Here is a 24,184-nt window from a genome sequence, read left to right as displayed (position 1 = left end):
TCCCCAAACACATAAGTACTTAAAGAATTTGTTCAAGAAGTACCACCAGTTTTCAAGGAAAAGATCACTGATTGTACTCTGATTTAACAATGCATGATGATACATATGGAGCTGTGCAAGAAGTGGCCATATTTGGGAGGACTAGTTCAAGGATATTTGAGCCCCTAGCAGGATGGGTAACTATTTGTGAAAGGGAGTGGGGATTTATAATTTCAAGGAAACATAGGACATGCCAGTTATTTGCACTGTGGGATCAGCCAGTAGAACGTTTTTGAGGTTAATGGGGATTTCCGCTAATGTGTTAAGATAATGATCATGATCAGAAGGGAGGCATAAAGGGCATTCTATAGATAGCTATTATGTTACACATTACCTTGAAAATGAAAACAAATACAGTTCTTTCTCTGTTTCAGTGGTATTTATTAACTACAGTACACATGTGGGAGCCTCATGGAAAGCACCAGGGAGACTCCCAGAACAAAAGAATACACAAGCTTATATACTGGTGATATTGCTGACTGTACAAAAAATATAAAATGAACCAATTAGATCATTATACAGGGCAAATAACCAATCAAAGGTTTACCCATAAACATAAGGCAATTCACATAGTCATATCTCTAGGCAGAGAAAGAAAATCGGATACACTTCCAAGAAAAGGCACATTTCCTGTTTTCAAGCAGACTCTTGTTTTGTCAGTATTTTTCCATTGCTCATAGTTCATTCAAAGTTCACAGTACATCTTAATACATGCAGACTGTCACATACTCAGTTCCCCTCAAACACATTCTTTGGCTGTTCATATTCTACAATCCCCTATTTGATGCTGTGTAAGCATCACAATTTGACCTATCATACATTTGCCCCAAATCTAACATAACCATGCTACTGGTCTTTTCATCATTGGAAAACATTGTCATTTCATCGTCTATATTCATAGCTGCAGGCATATAAAACTTAGGCACTTTCTTCACAGTTTTTGAAGACATTAATTTCAAGATCAGTGCTTTGATTAGAAATAAGACAAGAAAAGCAACAATTGCTAATACTGCAATTAATAAAATCAACTTCAACAGTCCACCTCCCCAGCCTAAAGAACAGGTTGGTTAACCATGCCCATGTTGAACTATCAGTCACTAGTTCTAAGGCAGAAAATGTAGCATTGCTTAATATTTCAAGCAATTTAGATAGCTTTCTCAGTTCCCAAATTGATTTCACTACTCTGTATGATGGAATTATACCAGCCCATGATATGACGTCATCACCCAAGTCCATATGGGACAGTCCTCTGGTGCCAGCATGAACTAAATCATGGTGATAGATCCATGAAGCATCAACTTGACATACCGGATTGGCAGGCCTCTTGACCTCTCGAACATTCCAAATTTTTCCTTTAGGTAATGCAGATACATGTCGAATAGCTGGGACTAGGTAGCCCAGGAAGCAGCAGCTAGTCAGTTTCCTGGTAGCCATTTATATGCTTTTCTTCTGCACACAAAATAATTTTCTACTTTAATGGTGATGTTGATAGACTCGAAGCGATCCCCGGCATCCTGCAGTCCTTGGAATATTTTCCAATAGACCGTTTCTATTTTCTGGGAAAAGTTAGCTATAGAATTTTTAACAAGTTTTTTTATAGGTGAGAAATCTGTTACACAACCCGAATTGTCTGCAGTGCAGTTATATACCACTGTTTTGTTACAATGGCTCCACCCTACTCTAGTTTTACCAAGTTTTTGAAAACACACAGTTCCGTTTTGGCGGAGGGACAACTGTAATGCTATCTTGTCCTTAACATTTGATGCAGAGTAGATCAAATTCATCCAGGTTTCATTAGCCCCTAAAGGGACTATATTTTGCATCAATCCCCCATGAACCGTAGGAATAGCAGTGCAGATACAGCAGTCCGAGACATTAAAGGATGACGCATAAGCATATTTAATAGCTTGGTAGTTGTTGAAAGGTGGATGCCATGTAGCTCATTTAGCATGAGGCGTAGGTGGAGCAAGAAATAAAAATGGCCACAGTAAAAATAACAAAACGACAATAACCACCAAAATAGCTGTGCAGTACTTTTGTGGAAATGGTGGTTGCGCTTGTATCGTTTCGGGAGGGTGAGGTTGTCCAAATGGATAAATGTCAGGCATTGTCAGGTGCTGATACAGTATGCCTTCGAGTACGAGTAGCAATAGGTGGAGAATCAGGAGTTGCAAAAGGTAGAGGCTGTTGATCTTCGGATGGGATGACCTTCTTGACGTGCGATATGTGAATCCAGGTGGGTGAGCCTTGTAGTCGCACCGCTGATGATGTCGTCAGTAGAACCAGGAAGGGCCCCTTCCAGCGTGGCTGAAGCGCTGTTTTTTGAGAGAATGACTTGATGTACACCCAATCTCCTGGTTGCAGTGCAGAAGACAGGAAAGGATCAGGGATATGTTGAGCCGCTGCTACCTGGCGGTGATGAAACTGTAAAAAAGAGACAAGAGAAGTGCAATATACAAGGATATCATGATCAAATGCATCGTACTCAGAAAAGGGTGGTGGTGGAGTCATGGGCATACACATAGGGCAGCCCATGAGGATTTCATGAGGAGAAAGACCTTTAGTAGGATGTACTTGCACTCTCATAGAGAGTAGGGCTAGAGGTAGGGCCTGTACCCAAGTGAGGCCCGTTTCAGTAGTAATTTTAGCCAGTCTAGTTTTCAGTGTCTGATTCATGCATTCAGTAATACCTGATGCCTGTGGTCTATATGGACAATTAAATTTTAAAGTGATGCCTAACATTTTACACAGTGAATCAATCAACTGAGCCGTAAAATGTGTTCCCTGTCAAATATATTCAGACCGTGGAACACCAAAATGAGGTATCAATTCATAACAAAGTTTCTTAGCAACTGAAATAGCATTATTTGTTACACATGGGTAGGCTTCTAACCACCCAGAAAAAACATCAACAACAGTTAAAACATATTTGAAACGAGCACAAGGTGGAAGTTCAGTAAAATCCCATTGCAAAGCGCAAAATGGTCCCATTGGTTTTGGCAGTGGTTGTGCGGGAGCCATAGTGCCCTTTGAAATGTTATACTGTAAACAAATGGAGCACGTGCTCAAAAAATGCTGTACAGAAGCAGAAAGTCGTGGGGTAAACCAATCCTTTTGGATTTGTTTTATTAACGCTTGTACCCCGACATGAGCTGACAAATGATACGCTTTAATAAGGGAATTTAACATGGACATTGGGCAGACCAATCTGCCATCTGGATGTTGCCAGATGAGATCAGAGCACTTAAAACAACCTTGAGCCAGCCATGTTCTCCTTTCTGATTCTGGGACTTCATCCTGTAAAGTTTTAACACTGTGGTATCAAAAGTAACCATTGGTTGCAGAGGCTGTAAAAAATGTCCCTGAACAGTTTGTGGGAGAGAGCAGCTTGTTTAGCAGCCCAGTCAGCTAAATTATTGCCCTTCGTTTCAAAAGAGTCATTAGATTGATGGGCTGCACATTTAACAACAGCAAGTTCAGCAGGTAACAATAAGTCTTGTAGCAAGTTATTGATATAAAAATGTTTTTTAACGGGTGCCCCGGAAGATGTTAAAAACCCTCGTTCCTTCCACAATATACCAAAATCATGAACAACACCATGGGCATAACGGGAGTCGGTATATATAGTAACAGACTTGTCCTTAGCTATTTTGCATGCATTCGATAATGCCACTAGTTCCGCAGCCTGCGTGGGAGTGCTTGGGGTAACCGTGCTGACCTTAAAACTTCAGTCGGAGTACAGACTGACCAAGCAGCTTGGAATTCACCAGAGTTTGTTCGTAAGCAGGATCCATCAACAAAAAGAACTAAATCAGGATTTTGCAAAGGAATGTCATATAAATGTAACCTAGGAGAAAGAACAGAGTTAACTACAAGCACACAATCATGTGGTTCGCCCTCATCCGAAGTTGGTATTAAAGAGGCAGGGTTCAGTGGTGGGCAGCGTATGACTTGCAGGGCAGGATTATTTATTAAACTTAGTTCATACATAGTAAGGCATGCATTTGAAAGATACTGTGTTTTTGTTTTTAGAAGTAGCGCTTGAACAGCATGTGGGACTGCTAATATAGTATCATGTCTCAAGGTTAGTGGGGCTGCCATATCGACCAAAACAGCGGCAACTGCCACAGCCCGTAAGCAGGCTGGGTAACCAGAGGCAACCGGATCTAGCTGAGTGCTATAGTAAGCAATAGGTCGGTAGCCTCCAGTGCGTTGCTGGGCTAGGAGACCCAAGGGAGTCTTGTTTTGCTCACAGCAAAAGAAAACAAAAGGTTTGGAATAATCTGGCAACCCTAAGGCAGGAGGATTTACCAAGGCTGTTTTGATAGCCTGAAAAGCCTCATCGTGTTGTGATGTCCAGGGTAAAGGTTCCATAATATCCTTTTTTAGGAGTTGTAACAGGGGGGCCGAAATTTCTGAAAAATTAGGCACCCACTGTCTACAGTATCCTGCTAGGCCAAGGAATCCTCGCAGCTGCCTCTGGGTTACAGGACGTGGGACACTTTGAATAGAAGTTATACGATTTTGGAGTATTTGACGAGAATCCATTGCAATAATATGTCCCAAATACTGCACCTTTTCCTGACAGAATTGTAATTTTGATCTATTTACTTTAAACCCTCGTGTAGCTAAAAAGTTTAACACTAGAAGGGAGTCTTCCCTACATGAATTACTGTCTGGTGAAACTATAAGAATATCGTCCACATATTGGACTAGAACTGAACGTGATGGTAGTTGCAGATCCTGTAACTGTCTGTGCATCTCTCTAGAAAATAGGGTTGGGAATTCTACTTATCCCTGGGGCAATCGAGCCAAGTATACTGCTGACCTTTGTAGGTAAATGCAAACAAATGCTGACTATCGGGATGTACTGGAATAGAGAAAAAAAGCTGATGAAATATCTATTACCATAAAACATTTTGCAGTAGGTGGGATACAGCTTAAAATAGTAGCTGGGTTTGGTACAATTGGGAAAACAGGCAAAACAGCTTTGTTAACTTCCCGCAAGTCCTGCACAAATCTGTAAGCTTGTTTACCAGGTTTTTTCACTGGTAATATTGGGGTGTTACATGGGCTTGTGGTGGGTACTATGATCCCTTGCTGTTCCAATGCAGAAATAACAGGGGCAATACCAGATATGGCCTCAGCTGTCAAAGAGTATTGTGGTACTTGCGGCAACTTTGCTCCTGGTTTTAGGGTTATATTTACAGGAGTAGCTGAGGTCAAAAACCCTACATCATTGTCATGAGTAGTCCACAGATGAGAGGGTAGGGAATGTAAATACTCATTTCTGTTAGAATCTGACTGAATACACATCGTCTGTAAAGTGATAGTGTCATCTAAGGCAGCCAGGGTACTACCCTGTTGGTCTGAAGGTACTTAGAGATGAACTCCATCAGCTGTGCAAAAAATGGTGGCCCTCATTCTGCAATGCAAGTCTCTTCCTAATAGATTTAAAGGTGCTGAGGGTCCTACTAAAAATGCATGGTCATCCTGTAGAGGTCCCAAAGTTACTGGGACTGGAACAGTTTTGGAATACTCAATAGGTATACCAGAGACATCCACTCCTCTAGTTATTTTGTCAGAGACGGGAACATTCATGGCTGCTTTGCCAGCTAGCATGGATTTAGTTGCTCCAGTATCAATTAAAAATGGATAGGGTTTATTTTTAACCAGTAACATAACATGTGGTCCGTCCTGATCCACAAGAATAAAAGGGCACAATTGCTGTTGTTTCTGTTCAGGGAACCTTCATTGTGGTTGCTGTCGATTGGCCGGCGTCCAGTTGGAATTCCACTGATGCGACACATCAGTGTATGGTTCAGGTTACTCAGCCAAATATGGACACTCATTTTTCCAATGGCCTACTTGGCCACAGTTGAAACACTCTGTCTGATTACTAGAATTCTGGGGTGGGGCCGACTGTGTTCCCTGCCAGTTTTGTCTATTATGATTTCCTGCTCCTTGGCGTCCACCCCTCCCTCGTCCTCTACCCCGTTGACCAGTCAGTTGGCCAAAGCGCTACACATTTGGATTTGTGCTTTTACTAATTTCTCCTGTAAATCCTTCTTTTCTTTAGCCAAATAGTCAGATAGGTATTGTACCTGCTGGACTAACTCAGGTAAGCCCAAACTAGGCCAGTTTAAGCATACTTCCTTTAACTTGTCCCTCACCTGAGGGCGTAACCCATCTACAAAAGCAGCTGACAGCCCACTTTGTGCTGTTCCTTCAGTGGGCTCTGGGTACCCGGAATATGCCTCAAAGGCTTCAATGAGCCGATTTAAGTATTCGTCTACAGGTTCATCCTCTTTCTGTATGACTGATTTAATTTTTGACCAATTGGGTGTAGGTGGCACTATTACAGTGATAGCATCGACTATACATTGCCTAACCGCCTCAAACCCATTTTCCCCTTGTATGTTGTGCTTCGGTATTGGGGTAGGAACATTAGCATGATCCCAGATATGTTTCATCAGATCAGCTGGGACAGCGTATTGGAGGACAGCTCTAACCTCTTCTATGGTAGGGTTTTGCAGACAAATATGTCCTGCCAGTACGCATTGAAACTTCACTGGGTTAGTACGAATAGGCAGGAGTGATTTAGTAATCGCTTGAAAATCAACTGCTGACCACGCCCTAGGTACTACTACAGTAGCCGGTTGTCCTGCATCCCTAGCATGTGCTGGGTTTGGGACTTCTCTCAATGGGAATACTCCTTCATCTGATGGGCTAGTGCCCGATTCAGAATCTGGGTTAGATTTGTCTGGACCAATGTAGCCGTCATTGTCTTCAATCACAATCGGGCATTGCTTGTAATATTTACCCTTGTGTAAATGTACGGCTTTTTTATTTTGATATATTTTCGGCTAGCTAGACCTAGGGTCAAAAAGCATTTGTGCTTTTCTTTTTTGCTGTTTTTTTGTCTTAGAACGGGTTAGTCTAGGTGAAGGTTTACCTGTATCTGTTTGGCCAGGTTGTTCTATAATCGGTCTGCTAGACTGGCCTTCCATTGCCTGATCTCTGCTTCCAGAGTCTGGAGCGGTCTGTTCATCTCCCCGCCGGCCTTCACCCTCTGTTGTGGAGCTCACTGCTCCGTCTTGAACCTGTGAAGGCTGATGTTGTGGTAGAGGAGCCGTAGGGGGTGGGGGGAACCATGGGTTATCATCCTCAGATGATTCAGTTATTTGCAATTTACTTAATTCCTGTACAGGATATAATCCCTTAAAGGGTGGTTCCCTTAAGTGTTTACCATCTGCTACATCTAGATTACTTGCAGTATGCCGCAGTTCCTTTATCTGCTCTTTTAGTTTTTGTTGATTGTCCTTAAGACTACTGACGACAGAGTCCTTTTCCCTTTCTTTAGCCTCACACATCCAATCATTAAAAGCTGCCCAGCACAACCCTGGTATCTGAAGTAGTTACTTCATTTGCTCTGCAACCTGTGGGTATTGGATCCGACCTCGGATCCGAGCCGGCAGCTTTCCAAGATCCGAGCTCCTAGCTCCTCCCCCTACCCATAATCCCCTGCTACCAACCATATTACCCCAGATCATTTTTTGCCGCGGCTGAAGAAGCTTTCCTTTTTGAAGAGCTCCTGGCTGGGTGAGATCGTTCATGATTTATAAACTCTCTAGAATTTTAAATCTTGTGTGTGTGGCATTAGCCCTTTTTTCTATCCCTTTTGGTGCTAGTTTAATATTTTTTGGTGCAGTTAATTAGCTTTTCTTTAGTCACTCCCCCTCCCCCCTTAGTGTTTGGGTGTGTGTGTGAGTGCTAAGATGTCGGAAGGGCCTAAGGCCATTTTTTCTAAATGTACTGAGTATGGCCACAAGCTTTCCCCAGCTGATGGCCACACTCGGTGCGTTTTGTGCCTGGGGGCAGCCCATCTATCAGAGGCCTGCCAGATCTGTGCGACCTTTAACCCCCGGGCACTTCGGGATAGGAAAAACAAGCTGATCCTGGCGGGAAAGCTCCCCCAGGAGTCAGCTTCTTCTTCCTCTACCGTTCAGGCTCCGGCTGCCTCGGCGGCCCCGGCGCCCTCTGTTCCCTTAGCTCAACCCGGGACTCAACCTCCCTCTTCGGGTTTGAGCTCTGAGGAAACTAGTGCCTCTTCTGCTAAGGAGAAGAGGCACAAGGATAAGGAGGGACATAGATCCCATAAAAGGCTGGCTGAATCTCACCCCTCGGCTCCGCCAGCTAAAGCAGCTAAGTCTCCTTTGGGGGTCTCCGGATCCTCCTCCTCTCGGCTCAATTCACCTAGCTTCTCGCCGGAGCCGTAGGAGGAGGATCGGTCTCCCTCGAGGTCATCGAGGCAGCCCTCCTGGCCCGCCTCGACTACCTCTTCCAAGTCAACCAGAAGCATCTCCGAAGCGGATATGGATCGGATGATGCGTCGGTTCTTGCAGACTCAAATGCAGATGGGGGTGCTCTTGCCTCCCCCCCTTCTGGGGGGGAGTGCGGCCCCCCATGTTTGCCCCGATCACTCCTTCGACTCGTTTTCGGATCTTGCAATCATCGGATCCGGGCCCCCTTCGGACCCAGGGATTTGTCGGCGCCGATAGCGCTGGTCTCTTCAGCACTGACTATGCCCTCGAGCTTGTCGGATCCGAGCTCTCGGGGCCGAGGGCTGAGCATCGGATCCGAGGGAGTTGTGTCTTTGGAGCTGTTGGCTTCGGAGCGCACCTCTCTCTTGGCGCCGACTGCATCGGCTCCGACCCCGATCCATTCCTCGGAGCCGAGGAGATTGCTCTCAGAGGCTGGCGAGGGCGATTCTCCTTCGGCTTTTGAGGTAGTGGAAAGGGTACTGTCGAGGTCCTCCAGGTCCCCGGTCCGGGCTTCGGATCCACCCGTACCCCCACTGTATGAGGGTCTGTCTTCCATCATCCGACCATCGGGACAGCCTGCCCAAGCCCCCCTCCAGCTAGTTCCCGTGGAGGAACAACAACCCATGGACGAGCCCTCTTCGGATAGCCCCACCGAGGAGGTTCCTCTAAAATGTCGGTGTAAAAGGCACCTGGACTCCCCCGAGTCCGTTACCACTGACACGGACTTAGATGATAGGGAGGGTTCCCCAAGGTCACTCCCTGAAGATGTCTCCTTTGGAGACATCATGGAAATGTTGCGTATTAGAGGGGGGTGGTCTGCCCAAAAACCTTCCCTTGATGAATCCGTGTTCCTGGAGGCGTTTGAGGCAGGCCCATCTACCTCCTGGGTGTCCCCTCCAGCCGACCCCCTGGTGGACTTAATTACCACCAGGGCGTGGAAGGAGCCCGACACCGTGGAGCCAATCCCTAGGCATCCCGATAAAGTCCTAAGTCCCCCCACAGATAGACAGTCCTGGGCCAAAGGAACCCCCGTTGATGCCATGTTGGTGGTGACCACCAAGAAAGAACTCTTGCAGGAGAGTTCTTTGGTCCACCCGCCAGATAAAGAATCTCGAGCGTTGGACCAGATTGGGAAGCGAATGTTTGCTTCAGTGACCTTTTCCATAAGGGCGCTGAACTATATGGCACATACCATCAGGTTACAGCGAGACTTGATCAAGGAATACGCTGCAGCCCCCCCGGAGTCCATGTCGGTCGGAGACAAGAATGTGTTTAAATGTGTTTACGACACGAATGGCCACTCTGAAATCCATCTCTAATACGTCTATTACGTCCATGCTTCAGAGGGAGTCGCTAGAGCCAGCGGAGCAGGGGTCGTCTTACAACGTCATGCCTGGCTCTGTCTTTGCGACTTCGCGGATCCCTTCAAGGTGTCCTTCGCGAACACCCCCTTTGACGGTTCTGCTCTTTTCGGCAAGACCGTTCGCGATACATTGGTCCAAAGCGAAAGGGACGGGAAGACGCTGTCTGCCGTCGGAGTCTGCTTCTCTAGTCCCCAAAGATCCTTCTCCAGGAATCAGAGGGGACAAAAGAAGCTGTGGTTCCGCAAGTCTCAGCAATCCCATCCAGCTGCGGACCACTCATCCTCTAGAGGCAGAGGAGGACAAGGTGGACGCCGGCCCAGAGGCAGAGGGGGGCCGCGTAATTTTGGGTCTAGAGAACCTTTCTTGGACAGACCCGTGCAACAGCCCTGAGGGCTTGCCCGACTGTCCCTCTCTGGAGGCAGTCGGGGGGAAGTTGATGGAGCACCTGTCAAACTGGGAGTCCCTTACAATGGATCGATGGGTGCTCCGTATCATTTCCAGAGGTTATTCTATTCCATTCCTAAATCTTCCCCCCAAAACCAGATGCCTCCCCGATGTCCCACCCGATCAGAGGGAGGCAGCGGCTTCAGAGATTTTGAAGCTGCTAAGAAAGAGCCATCCAGCCCGTCCTCCCAGATCAGTCCGGATTGGGTTATTACTTGAGGTTCTTTTTTGTGCCAAAGAAAACCGGGGACCTCAGACCCATCTTAGACCTTTCCACTCTGAACCTGTTCATACCCAAGGAAAAGTTCCGGATGGTCACTCTTCAATCTGTTCTCCCCCTTCTGTGGGAAAACGACTGGATGTGCTCCATAGACCTCAAGGATGTGTACTACCACATCTTGATGGACAGACTATCCAGGAGGTTTCCCCCCTTCCGGCTTGGAGCCAGTCATTATCAGTTCAGGGTTCTTCCATTCGGCCTCACCTCAGCCCCCCAGGGTGTTCACCAAGGTCATGGCGGTGGTTGCAGCCCACCTGAGACTTCAGGGCATTCAGGTCTTCCCGTACCTAGACGACTGGCTCCTTACCGCGACCAACAGGCATCAACTCTCTGTGGCGAGAGATTATGCACTGACTCTAGTCCACAACCTAGGCATTTCAGTGAACCGGCAGAAGTCCTGCCTGTGCCCCACTCAAGCCCTAGAATTCATAGGGGCCAGGTTGGATACTCGAATCTCCCGAGCTACTCTAACGTCAGTCAGACTGAACAGCTTGTCGTATCAGGTGTTAGCCCTTCTCCGGAGTCCTACTCCTCCAGCGAAGTTAGTCCTGAGGGCACTGGGGTCTATGTCAGCAGCGATAGGTCTTTCCCTCCATGCCCATCTGCGAATGAGAATATTACAATGGACCCTTCAAGTCCAGTGGTCCCTCTCGTTCCACCCATTGAACACGCCGATACCGCTGAGCAGAGTTTGCAGGGACTCCCTTCTTTGGTGGTTACATGCATGGGAACTCAGAGAAGAAAGGCCTTTTGTGATTCTCCCGGTCGAAGCCACGTTGACCACGGACGCTTCTCGCCTCGGGTGGGGGGGGGCATTGTTCAGGTAGATCCATTCAAGGCACGTGGACTTCCCTAGAGACCGCATTGCATATCAGTGTCCTAGAGATGAGGGCGGTGCTTTTGGCGTTGCAAGCTCTCCACGACCTTCTTCCCCTGGGGACTATTGCGATCCAGACAGACAACATGTCTGTAATCTGGTATATAAACAAACAGGGAGGAACCAGATCCTATCCCCTGTGTCGAGAGGCCATGAGAATTTGGGAATGGGTGATCTCCACCAACCGCTTTCTGGTAGCAACGCACATCCAGGGACGGTCCAACATATTAGCGGACAAGCTAAGTCGGGTGCTTCTCACTCCGTACGAGTGGTCTCTGAATCCATCTGTTGCGAAGCAGATCTTCCACAAATGGGGTCGGCCTCGCTGTGATCTTTTTGCTTCTCCTTTAAACACAAAATGCAGAGAGTACATTGCAATAATTCCCCCCAGAGGGGAGACCCCCAGAGACGCTCTAGTCCATGCTTGGCCTCCCAGGCTCCTTTATGCTTATCCCCCCCTTCCACTCATGATGAAATTCATTCAGAAAGCCTGTCGGTTGGGGAGCAGAGTTATCCTCATAGCCCTATTCTGGCCTCGACAGATCTGGTTCCCTTTACTGCGGTCTCACAGTGTGTCTCCTCCGTGGATTCTGGATCCCAGTCCATACCTGATTTTGCATCCCAAGGGTTGCCCAACCCCGAACCTGGTCAACCTCAAGCTTGCAGCTTGGCTGATCCAGTTCCAGTAATGGCCAGGACTCCCGGTATCCCATCTCCCATTAAGGCCATTCTGGTTGCGGCTCATAAGCCGTCTACCAGAAAACTTTATAACAGTAAATGGAAACGTTTTTCCATTTGGGCCAAAGACAAGGGCTTGCACCCATTTACTGTCCCTATTCCGACCATTCTGGACTTCCTCTCGTTGATTTTTCGGCAGGGAGCAAGTGCTTCTACGGTTAAGGTGCAGTTGGTGGCCATCTCCCATTTTCATGTGGGGGACAGCATAGGTTCTTTAGCATCTACAAAGTTGTGCAAAACCTTCTTACGAGGCATCTTTCTTTTAAATCCACCGATAAAGTCTGTGGTTCCCCCATGGGATCTCACTCTGGTCTTGCAAGCCTTGACGAGTCCACCTTTCGAACCTGCGGCCTCGGTTCCGTTGAAGTTCTTGTCATGGAAAACGGCCTTCTTAGTGGCTATTACTTCGACCAAAAGGGTTTCAGAACTGCAAGCCTTGTGTATGAAACCTCCTTACCTTATCTTTCACAAAGATAGAGTGTCCCTCAGGACTAACCCGTCTTTCTTGCCTAAGGTTGCTTCAGAAGCAAATATAAATCAATCGATAAATCTACCAGTGTTTTTTCCAAAATTTCAGAACAAAGGAGAATACACATTGCGCAAATTGGATGTACACAGATAGCTGCGCTTCTACTTACATAGGACTAGAGAGTTTCGCAAGTCGGACCAGTTGTTTGTCTCTTATGCAAAATCAGCCATGGGCAAAGCCATTTCCAAAGTGACTGTAGCAAATTGGATCTGTCAGTGTATTATTCGGGGGTGCATCTCGTCTGGCAAGCCAGCCCCGGTTGGCATCCGTGCTCATTCTTCAAGATCTGTAGCCACCTCAACAGCTTTTTGGTCTAGGGTTCCAGTGGACGACATATGTTCAGCAGCTACTTGGTCCTCTTCTCATACGTTCATTTCTCATTATAAACGATGTGATTTCGAGGAGTAGGGCTTCTTTTGGCTTTGTGGTGCTTCGGAATATCCTTCCGTAAGGACCACCCAGGTTCTTATAAGGTAGCTGGGGACTCTGTCCCACAGGTTGCAGAGCAAATGAAGTAACTACTTCAGATAAAGAAGTTATGTACTCACCATAACGTTCCATCTGAGTAGGTACTTCATTTGTCTGCAACCGACCCCCCCCCCTGCCACCCCCGAACCTTTCGGGATTTTCTGATCACCTTTACAGTTGATTTTTGTGTTACCAGGTTGGTGAGGCAAAAAAAAAACGATCTGAGGTAATATGGTTGGTAGCAGGGGATTATGGGTAGGGGAGAGGAGCTAGGAGCTTGGAAAGCTGCCGGCTCGGATCAGAGGTCGGATCCGATACCCACAGGTTGCAGACAAATGAAGTACCTACTCAGATGGAACGTTATGGTGAGTACATAACTTCTTTATTTTTCCTTTCTTTTTTAATTTCTTTCGCAAGTTAGTCAAAATATCTTTATTAAAACTACCATTTTCCGGAAAAGCAACGTCACCATCATTTTTAGTAAGGGCGATCCACTGATTTAAAAACATGCAACTGTCCCGGGACACACGGTAAAACATATAACCAGCTGGTGTACCTCTTTCTGGCTCATTTATTTTTCCCGCACTCGCTTCCATTTTCACTCAAATAGAGCTATATTTGTGTAATACAGGTTTAGCTAAGGTGTTATATAAACATCTTGTTTACCCCACTATCATACCTCCTTTCATACGTATGTCGCCAGTATTTTCTTATTAACCTACACTCATACTGCACATTGAATAGCAGAAAAGAAATGCATGCCACTTAACTCAAAACAACTGAATGAGAGAAATCATAGTATTTTCTGCATAAAAAAAATTATTTGCAAATCTTTAAAGCAGACAGGTGCAGAAAAATGAAAGAAACACTGCAGAAACAGAAAAGTCTGTTATGGGCCCTTTTGTTTAGCAGTATTTCGTTCAGTTCCTGACTGCTGCAGCTTGTTCTTAATTCAGATCCGAGTAAACGGCACCAGTTGTTACATTACACATTACCTTGAAAATGAAAACAAATACAGTTCTTTCTCTCTTTCAGTGGTATTTATTAACTACAGTACACACGTGTGGGAGCCTCATGGAAAGCACCAGGAAGACTCCCAGAACAAAAGAATACACAAGCTTTTATATACTGATGATATTGCTGACAGTACAAAAAATAAAAAAGAACCAGTTAGATCATTATACAGGGCAATTAACCAAAGGTTTGCCCGTAAACATAAGGCAATTCACATCATCATATCACTAGGCAGAGAAAGAAAATCGGATACACTTCCAAGAAAAGGCACATTTCCTGTTTTCAAGCAGACTCTTGTTTTATAAGTATTTTTCCATTGCTCATAGTTCATTCAAAGTTCACAGTACACAGTACATCTTAATACATGTAGACTGTCACATACTCAATTCCCTCAAACACATGCTTTGGTTGTTCATATTCTACACTATGAAGTGGTAATTTGTCTTTTTTTTGGTGTTTTGGCCTTCTAGGAATTCAGATGTGGTGCCCCAAGGAATCTCTCATGAGGAGGTGATATCCTTGACAAATACCGATACTCCTCCAAAATTGACAGTAGGTCTTAAAATATGATGGGCATTGTACCTATGAATAGAGGAAATGCTTTCATTGCTCTGAAACCATGTCTCTCTCACTACATATGTATGAATGTGTTCAAGTTGCAGGAGAACCTCATGTTTGGGCATTTTTTTAAGAATCCTGGCACCAAGTATGGCCACATTAATGTATTCCAAATTAGAATTTGCTAGGTTGGAATGTTCATCAGATTGAACTCCTTCTCAAAAAGGCACTATAGTAGCAGCAAAGGCTTTAGCTAGAATGCGCTCATATGGAAAATACAGTTATGTAAGCATTGCTTTATTCTGTCATACAATAGTAGTAATTATCTATGTGAAACATACTCCTAATTTAAAATGGAATCTACTTATGAAAATATCATGCAAGGTTCAATCTTGTGTCTCTAGTGAGCAAAGTATTTTATCTGCATGCATGACTGATTATTCAAAAACTTGACCTTACAGAATGATTATGTTTATATATTGACAGCTGGTGTCACAGGATATCAACCTATGGAACATATATCACCAATAATGATGAGTACACCTACTGTACTCCATCACATATCTGCTATTTGCACAGGCATGTATGCATAAATATGACTCAGAGCTTGAAACTTGCACCTACCATGTATGTAGTTGACAATTAAATGTATCCACTTTCACACCATTTTTAACTTTGGTAACATTTATTAAAATAGGTGTTCGATATGTTAGTGTAAACTCTGCCGAGAATTCAGCTGAACTTAGATCTTTTCGGAGTCTGTTGGAGGAAATTCGTTTCAGTTTTGCGGTACTTTCATTTCAGAGACTTAAAATTTCTAAAGCATAAAGCTGAAAATTGCTTTGTTTTGCAGCATTGTCTCTTATGGTTGTAATGATGAATGTGAAGTAGTTTTACCTGTATGCATTAAAACTGCTTAAGTTCTGATGCTGTTATTTAGTGCAGGTTCTGTGTAATTAATTAGACTGCTTTATATTTTTTCTTTCAGCTGTTTGAACTTTTGAATTTCCTGGCTGAAAACTTCATTTTTTCCTACATGGGATTGACACTGTTCACCTTCCAGAATCATGTATTCAACCCAACATTCATTGTGGGAGGTTTTGTATCCTTGAATGCTTGCCGAGAAGTCCTGTTAATGTGTAATAATTTTCTTCCATTTTTCAATGGATATCTTTTTAAAATAGGTTTCTAACAGAAATTCTTATCACAGTTTGAATTTATGCAAAGAACTAATTATTATTAAGATTAATTGTTAAAAGATGAGTAAACATTTGAAACAGTTTAGCTGTTCATTAGGAGCTGGGAAAAAAGATATTCCAGTCCACACCATTGTCTTGAAGTGATAAATAACTTGTATAACTTTAGGACTTTTTTCTTTAAGTGTGATGAGTTGATACCAAGATCAAAATCACAGCTTTATTTCCAAGCTTGTTCTCATGTGTAAAGCATTTACCTGATAAGCTGTTTTTTACGTGGGACTTCTTCAGTGGGTTGGCACTTCGACATTTCTACAGGTGCCTTCTTAATGCATTGTTCTGTGTTTCATTTCAACCTGTCTCTTGTAAAGTGCTCACCTCCCTAACCAATGCCTTTTATTTCATTTGTTAACCAGAATAGTCCAACTGTGCTCAAGATGAGCTGTCTTCAGCAAGGGGCTTCCAAGAGATCACATTTCAGACAGTATCCATAAACCTCCATAAAAAGGGATGGATAGAGCCAGAGAAAGGCCACTGTAAGTTGCTGAAGACAGTTTCTTGAATAGATATGCCAAACTTTGGTACTGAGTGAAAATATGCACCGAGAGCCAAGTGGCTTTGGAGCGGTGTGGGCAGTATCATTATTGAAACAATTAAGAAACCGCTACATCCCTGTTGAACTCACCCATGATAACATCAGCCAAGAGCTGCTTAGCTCACAGATGATGGTGGATGACAGTTTACAAACAATCTATTTGAATTAGGGTCTTTTCAGGAACTGCTCCGCTCTCACTAACTGGTCGGAAAAGACCAAAACAGCTACTATGTATTCCTGAGTGATTACCTTGTGGAAGTAAAACCACAGCTGCTAACTAACTTCCATGGCATGGAGGATTCATTTGTTTCTTTTGGATTATGTACGGGAATGAAACAGAAAGATGAATAGACTGGGTGACTTAGAGCTTATACACCATCTTTAGAAAGAAGCAAAGGTAAGACTGAGATGCACCCCATCTTTATAGAGCAAAACAATAGTTTTTTGGCAAGAAATGGTCTGCATACTGTTGGTATTTGTTGTCAGAAACAGTCGTCCAGGAAATTGTTGTAGATCAGCCAAGCCAGTGGACTCAGAAGACAGCTTATAGATAATCATATCCATCTCAAAATTCAAGGCCCAAGTTGGAAACAGTTTTGCACTGGAGGATGAAAGTGGAAGACCTTTTCTAAGCCAAAGGCATGCCTTCTACAAAATCATAATGCACTGAGATGTCAGAAGCGTACAGAATGACTTGAGTATCTGAAGCACAAGTCGGGCAGAAGCCCAAGGTGCGTTTACAGCCACTGGGGTGGTGTAGAGAGTAAAGCCATGATTACAGCCCAGCTGACCTGGTTCGATTAGAAGCTCAGTTTGGGGATGGGAATTACAGTACTCTGAGTAGGGCAGTCCTCACACAATACCTGGTGGAGGTGTCTGAAGAAGGGGGGATATAGCCACTAGGGTGGGATCCTTGACTGAGCTGCTGCTGATGGGCGGTATATCAGTGCAACCCCAATGTGCCCACTTCTGAGCATTTCCATGAAACCACAGGGGAAAGAGGAAACTGGGTAGGACATGGCTGAAAATTTCCCCCCTCCAGCAAATTGTGAGAAGGCCTGACCCCCTCCCAGGCGTTCCGTGGTTCTGTGCCATTGCCACCCCCAGCCCATATGGAATAAAGTCCAGGGGGGATTGGTGAAGGCTGGTAGATGTTGTGATGGATGTAGGGCACTGTGGTGGGGTGCTATGGGAGGATACAAATGAGAACAAAAAAAGGGTTTGGCAAAATGGTTAAGATTTTTGTCTTGTAGACGCAGTGTTCAGGGTTTGATTCTGACCTCAGGTTTATTAGCTATGCTTTAAAATGTCCCTTCAAGGGAGTTAGCCTAATATTCACCTGTGAATCTAGGAGTAAGCCATTAGCTGAGGAGGAACTGGGAACTTATTTCTGAAGTACATAGCTTTTTCCATGTGTTTGCATACGTGTAACTAACTGAAAGGTTTTCTAGCACTGTCAGTTACATTTGACATTTTTCTCAAGAAATCTGGAGGAGTAACAGGATTTACTGCAATGATCAAGCCAAGAGAAGCAGGTGGCTGTCCCTTGCACAGTATTGAAGTATAAATTGCTTGGTCTGAGATTGTCTTGAGATGGGCAAATGTCTGGAGAGCCAGAAACAAATTTCATAAGAGAAGATTCATCCTGCAGAAATTCAGAACTGATGTTGCAGACAGAACGACCCATAACATAAAACATCCCCAAGCTTGCCACTCTGTTGCTATCCATCAAACATTGGAGTGTTCCTAGCAACCCTCCAGATTTTCTTTGCCGTGCTTTAAGTTGCATGAAGAAAAATGTGCCTGGTCTGTTTTTGAGATTTAAAATTTCCCCCTCCCCACAAATCTGTGAATTAAAAAAAAAAAACAGATTTCCTTTATTACAGCCTCTTCTGACTTTTTTAATGATGAAGTGCTTGTTTCTGAGCACAAAAGCACTGACCTGTTAATAAACTTTTTTGTTTTTTATTTTTATCTCTGCTGTGTTTGGTCCTTGGTATATATGATTTATAGTTTGGTCTAATTTTTTAATAATGTTTTCTGACAGGAACAATGTTTTTTTTTTTTTTTTTTTTTTTTTGGCTAAGCTCATCCATAGGTCATGTAAGATGTTGCAGTATTCATTCCACAAGTGTTCCTGTGGCAGGAAGATTCCTCTGGCCGACAGCCATACACAGTGCATATACTAAGACATTCACAACATCCACAGGTGTCCCCTATATAGAGAGTGTAGTAAAGTGATTCTCAGAAATAGAAAATAACTTTAGAAACTTAACTTGACAGGACAGCCTCACTACCTCTTCAGAATGCCTTTGTTTTTCCTGTGGACTGTGAGCACTTCTTATCTTGCTAATATCAATCTCTTTGTCTGTCTCAGTGGCTTCCCCAGGTCTTTCTAGATGTTCAGTATTCGTAACCATTGTGACTGCTGCCAGTGAATGACAAACTTCTGCCCAGCCCTCCAGAGCATTACACCCTTTCACATCCCAGCCTGGCAAATGTCCACTTTCCCAGTATAAATTTGAAGTCTGGACACATTATTTTAGATGCTTCTTGCCAAATATGATTTGGACTGCATTTTTATCCTGTAATAGCTGTGAATTTGTGCTTACTGTGAGTCTGCGTCAGATGGTCTCGCATGTCATTAGGATATGTCTAGCCAAAAAAAGGTTAATAAATACAGTTGGAATAAACAGGTTCTGCATAAAGATTGTCACACTAAGTGCATTTTCTGTCTTGTGCGTGATCACAGTGTCACCTGTGATATGTTTTTGCTTGCTTTTCTGAACAGACCTGCCTGATGCCATCTGGCCCATTCAGTCCTTTGAGGGTGATTACTAGGTGTACCTGAGCTAGGAGTAGATGGGCCCCGCCATAATGAGATTCAGATGGTAAGGAGTTGGCCTGCTTCCAGGTCCAGTGAGGGTGACATCACCCTCCCTTAGATCTGATCCCCCACCCCAGCATGGTACTGTTAATATTCTCTATGCTGCCTGCTGCGGGAGATGTACCTCTGTAGGTTGATTTTTGTCAGCCAGTGCACTTGCATAAGGGCAGCATGTGCTTGGCAGACCCATGCTCCACAGATGTAACACTTAATGTTCCATTTAGGTGTCATTCTCTGTCCTGCCCCCAAAATGAGTATGCTGGCATCCTGCCTGAGTGCTTTGCTAGAGATCTGGCTGACCTGCTGCAGTAAGTTTAACAAGGAGACGCCAAGGCAAAAGGAGCTTGCTCTCCAAAACTATTTGGATAAGAATAGGATTGAGACATTACCCTTCTATTTTTTCAAGTGCCTCTCTTAGTTGTCCATCCAAGAAAAAGTAGTTTTTGGAGAAGCTCCCCTGGTAGAAGAAACACTGAGAGATAGGACTATTGATATGACCCCTGGGAATCTCCTTAGGCTCAAGAGAGCAATACCCAATGAGTCAATTTTGCAGCCCATCACTTCATTGTCTGTCCTGTTTGCAGCCAGCTGGCCTGGGATTCTTACCATGGGTGTCTGAGTCTAGCACCCACCCAAAGTATAGTTACTGAGAGTGAAGACTGTATTCCCTTGGATCTCTTGTGCAAGGATATTTGTAGTTGCATAGTCAAAATCTGGGATGCTTGTTTGTTTACCCAGGCCTTTGAGGTTGCCACGTATTTCAAACTGAAGAACCAGAGGTCAACTTTCCAGGTATCCGCTTCTTCCCACTGCCTGCATTCCCCCTCCACCTCCAGCTCCCTCCCAAGAATAGTTTGAACTAGCTTGAGACTTTGTGACCTTTATTCATAGACAGCAGGCAGGACCAAATGGGACCTTATCTTAAGGCATAATACTTCATAAGAGGATAAAGGATCCTTCTCCCTCAGAGGAGTGAGTATCTTGTGATTTGTTGGGGAGGGGGACTGGTGTACATATCCCAGATGTCTTCCCATTTAGGTTATGACACTGACACCATGGGTACACTGTCCTGTGCATCATTTTTAGAGAGCATCCCATTGGTGATGTTGAATGATGGATCACTTTAAGTTGAAGGCCAATAAGGTATCAGGTTCCCAGAAAATGTATATTGACCTTCTGGGTTTGGATGCTGTAAACCTTTGACAATTCCTGTTGTTCTACAGGCATTATATGATGATTTTCTGCAGCATCCCTGGAACTTGATTCTATTCCCTCTGCTCTTGGGAAGCCAGTCCAGTTGTATGGTGTTCAAGAGCTCTGTAGTTATGTGTACAAGAATCTCAGTGCAGATCCAACTGTGGTTTCTCTTGATGTTGTGAAAGGGTCTAAACTGAATGTTTCCCAGTGACCAGAAGAGTAGAATCTTGGATCCTTTTAGGAGGAAGTTATGTACAGCAGCAACAGCTCTGTCCTTCAGAGCACTCTGTCAGACCCATATGGTAAGGTATTGGATGGTGCTCCTTCCCATCTCAAGTACAAATCAAGGGAAATTTCTGTTTGTTTTCTGAAGCCAGAACTTTTGAAATTAACCCAGACAGTTTCACCAGTGGATAAGTATGCCATCAAATGTGGCTATGGTTCCATAGATCAGCATCATGTCTGGCTGGTGATACATCAGGGTGTAACTTTTTAATGCTCCTTGAATAAGGACTTGATCTGTGAACTTGATGTTCAAGTGGAATGTTCAGAAAACTGGAGGAAAAGGGGGACATTCTACAATGTAATTGTTTCATCCCCTATTGTCTAAGATGTTACAGAAACAAACACCCCAGTTGTCATAGCCCCACTAGTAAGACTTCACAATAGGAAACTGCAGTAATATCCCTAGGTGTTTGACTTCAGCATGATCATTTTGTAGAGGTGATGTTCTTTTGCTGCCTTGCATAAGGCAGGAGTGTATATTGTGGGCACAGCAGAATTAGGAGATACTTCTGAACAAATGCCTCAGATATGGACTGGGGAGCCCAGTCTTGGAAAGTCAGTGTTCAAGGCACCTGAGACAGTAGGCAACACAAGAGACATATTAGAATAAAGGAGATATTGGTGGTGGTTCAAGTTGTTGTGGTCCTCAGACACACTTGGAAGCTGAGATTTGTACAATTTATTATGGAGAGTACCATTATAATGTGGTACATAAACAGAGAGTAACTCATTCCTATCCTGTTTGCAGGCTGGCAGTGAAAGCTTGAGAGATGACCTTAGCGTCAGACATTCATTTAAGGGTGTCCTACATTCCTTCCCACTAGAATGTCCTTGCTGATCATTTGAGCAGAATAGAAGCAGATCACCTTGAATGGTTGCTGGACGGGGGTGTATTTATTCTAGTGTACAGATGGGATGTACCAGAAATAAACTTTGTTGCTCAAAAAAAAAAAAAAAAAAAAAAAAAGACAGCTAAAGAAATATTAACGACTAAAATAAATAAGTTAAAGATGCAAGTACAACAGGTTTCAGACACAAAAAATGAGTTTAAATGTATTCTAGTGCCTCAACAAAAGCCCTTTAATTGAAAGAAAACAAAATCTTAAGGAACAGTTTATATACAAAACCTTACAAAATTAATCAGTTACACTCAAACAATTTAAAAAGCAAATTAGATTAAATATTTTCAAATTTGTCGCCTCACAGTAAGATGCTGTCCAGTTCGATTCTCAGCTAGAGCGTCTTCTGCGTGGAGACATGCGTGAATGGGCGTAACTTCGTTGAAGGTTGTGCGCCAGGCCTGGCAAGCTGGTACGTAAAAATCAACTGCCAATCATTAGCGGACCGGGAAAAGCCGAAAGACACAAACAAACAAGCATTCCATATTTAAACCAAAAGGTGTTAAAATGCCATATTTCAAAATATACGTAGTCTCTTCTCACCAAATTTAACCACTTGTTTCAAAATAGTATCTTGTAATAATGATGCATCACTTTGGTGATGTTTAAAATGTAAAGCTATGGGACTTACAATTTGTTGTTTTTTAATAATCCTAATATGTTCCAGTAGTCTACATTTAAAGGCTGTTTTACTCTCACTTATAAAATAAATTACAAGGACATTTAAGAACATAAATAATGCCCTCTGTAATACACAAAAATCTTTTAGTAGAATTAAACATTAAATTATTTATTTTTTGAAAGTAGTGTACAATATATCTACAACTACAACATTTAACACAAGTAAAGGTACTCACCAATATATCTGCATCTACATTTACCACAAGGAAAGGTACCCACCAAGGGGTTATTAAAAACTGTAGATATTTGGATAATGGGAAGAATAAAACCTCTTATGAACAAGCATATCCCCTAAGCTGTGTCCACGTTTATAAAAAGTCAAAGGGGTATTATTAAGTAATTTAATTTTTTTTTCTTTTAGTAAAAACTGACCATACTATCCAAGTAAATTAATCAATTTATCACTGAATAGACTATGCTTTGTTACAAAATATATGTTTTTATTTATATACAGAGAAGAGTTCATTCCTATCCTGTTTGCAGGCTGGTAATGAAAGCTTGGGAGATTACCTTAGCCTCAGACATTCATTTAAGGGCCTCCTACATTCCTTCCCACTGAAGTGCCCTTGCTGATCAGTTGAGCAAAGTAGAAGCATATCACCTGGAATGGTTGCCAGACGGGTGTATTTATTCTAGTCTACAGTTGGGATGTACCAGAAATAAACTTGTTTGCTTTTCAGAGCATCAGACAGATAAAGAATTGGTGGTGTAGACTTCTGCATGCAGCAACTTAGGCAGTGAATGCATTTTTCTTCAGCTAGGCAGGTTTGTTAACATTTGCCTATTCTCTCATCCCCAGGGTGATCCAAAAATTGAAAGAAGAGAGGCCAGCGATTTTGAGAGAACATGCTTAGCACCATGATTGAGGCTAGGAAACCTGCTATGAGGCAGTGTTACCTAGCTAAGTAAAACTGATACAGCATTTGCTGCCAGAAGAGGAATTAGGACCCTAGTTTAGCAAAAGTGCCACTGATCCTGCAGTACATGGCAAAGTTGTACGGGTCAGGGTTGGCTTATGTTTCAATGAGGTGCATTTATTAGTTGTTGCAGCTACATATATGTGGATTCCCTGGCATCATTGCCTCTACTTAAGTAGTTCCTCAAGTGGGGTGTTGCACCTAAGACCGAGAAGAAAAAAAGTGTATGTTCTGGAAAGGACTTGAATTTTGGCTTAGAAAATCTTACCCAGGTTCTCATTTCGGTCACCTTCTTTAGCACCCGTAATGTTTCTCACCCAGACAGTAGCTCTTTTGCTACTAGCTATGTCAACCAGCAGAATCTGAGTTATAGGAACAGATGTATATATCAAAAAATTACATTAAAAGGATTGTTGAGAATAACTAAAAAAAGCAGTAAAAGAAGTTATGGCACCAATAAGTAACATTTGTTTGTGTCTTTCGGCTTTTCCCGGTTAGCGGTCGCCACAGCGGAACTCCGGTCCGCTAATGATTGGCAGTAGATTTTTACGTGCTGGCTTGCCGGGCCTAATGCACAACCTTCAATGAAGGAACTCCCATTCACGCATGTCGACACACAGTAGACGCTCTGAGAATCGAACGGCCAACGTCTAACTGTGGTAAAATGGGGCCTGTAAGTGTGGTAAATACATCCATGAAAAACTTTACATAACAGTAAGCATTCATGACAGGAACCTAAGATCCCCAGGTCCTTCTTCAAGTGCAGAGTTGGTATATTTAGCCAGCTGCCTGTCCTGTGATGCACTTTATGTAGGCAAAATAGGGAGGCTGCCGTGATAGATAATTATCAGCATACTTATTATTTGCATATTGTGTTAAAAACAGGGGTAAC

General features: G+C 43.6%; 1 protein-coding gene across 1 annotated transcript in view; it reads left to right on the top strand.

Moving 5' to 3' along the window:
* SLC9A6 (solute carrier family 9 member A6) overlaps positions 1–24,184 on the top strand; it is a 2,005,079-nt gene that overhangs the window by 1,622,460 nt on the left and 358,435 nt on the right. The window contains exon 10 of the mRNA XM_044057306.1: positions 15,624–15,737. Within this exon, the coding sequence (XP_043913241.1) occupies positions 15,624–15,737 (114 nt within the window). The remainder of the gene's footprint in view (positions 1–15,623; positions 15,738–24,184) is intronic.

Source organism: Protopterus annectens, chromosome 15.part0, assembly GCF_019279795.1.
Source record: "Protopterus annectens isolate FY-2018-M chromosome 15.part0, PAN1.0, whole genome shotgun sequence".
In the NCBI taxonomy this organism is placed as follows: domain Eukaryota; kingdom Metazoa; phylum Chordata; order Ceratodontiformes; family Protopteridae; genus Protopterus; species Protopterus annectens.
Note: the sequence above shows the minus strand (reverse complement) of the source record. Positions and strands in the feature narration are given on the sequence as shown.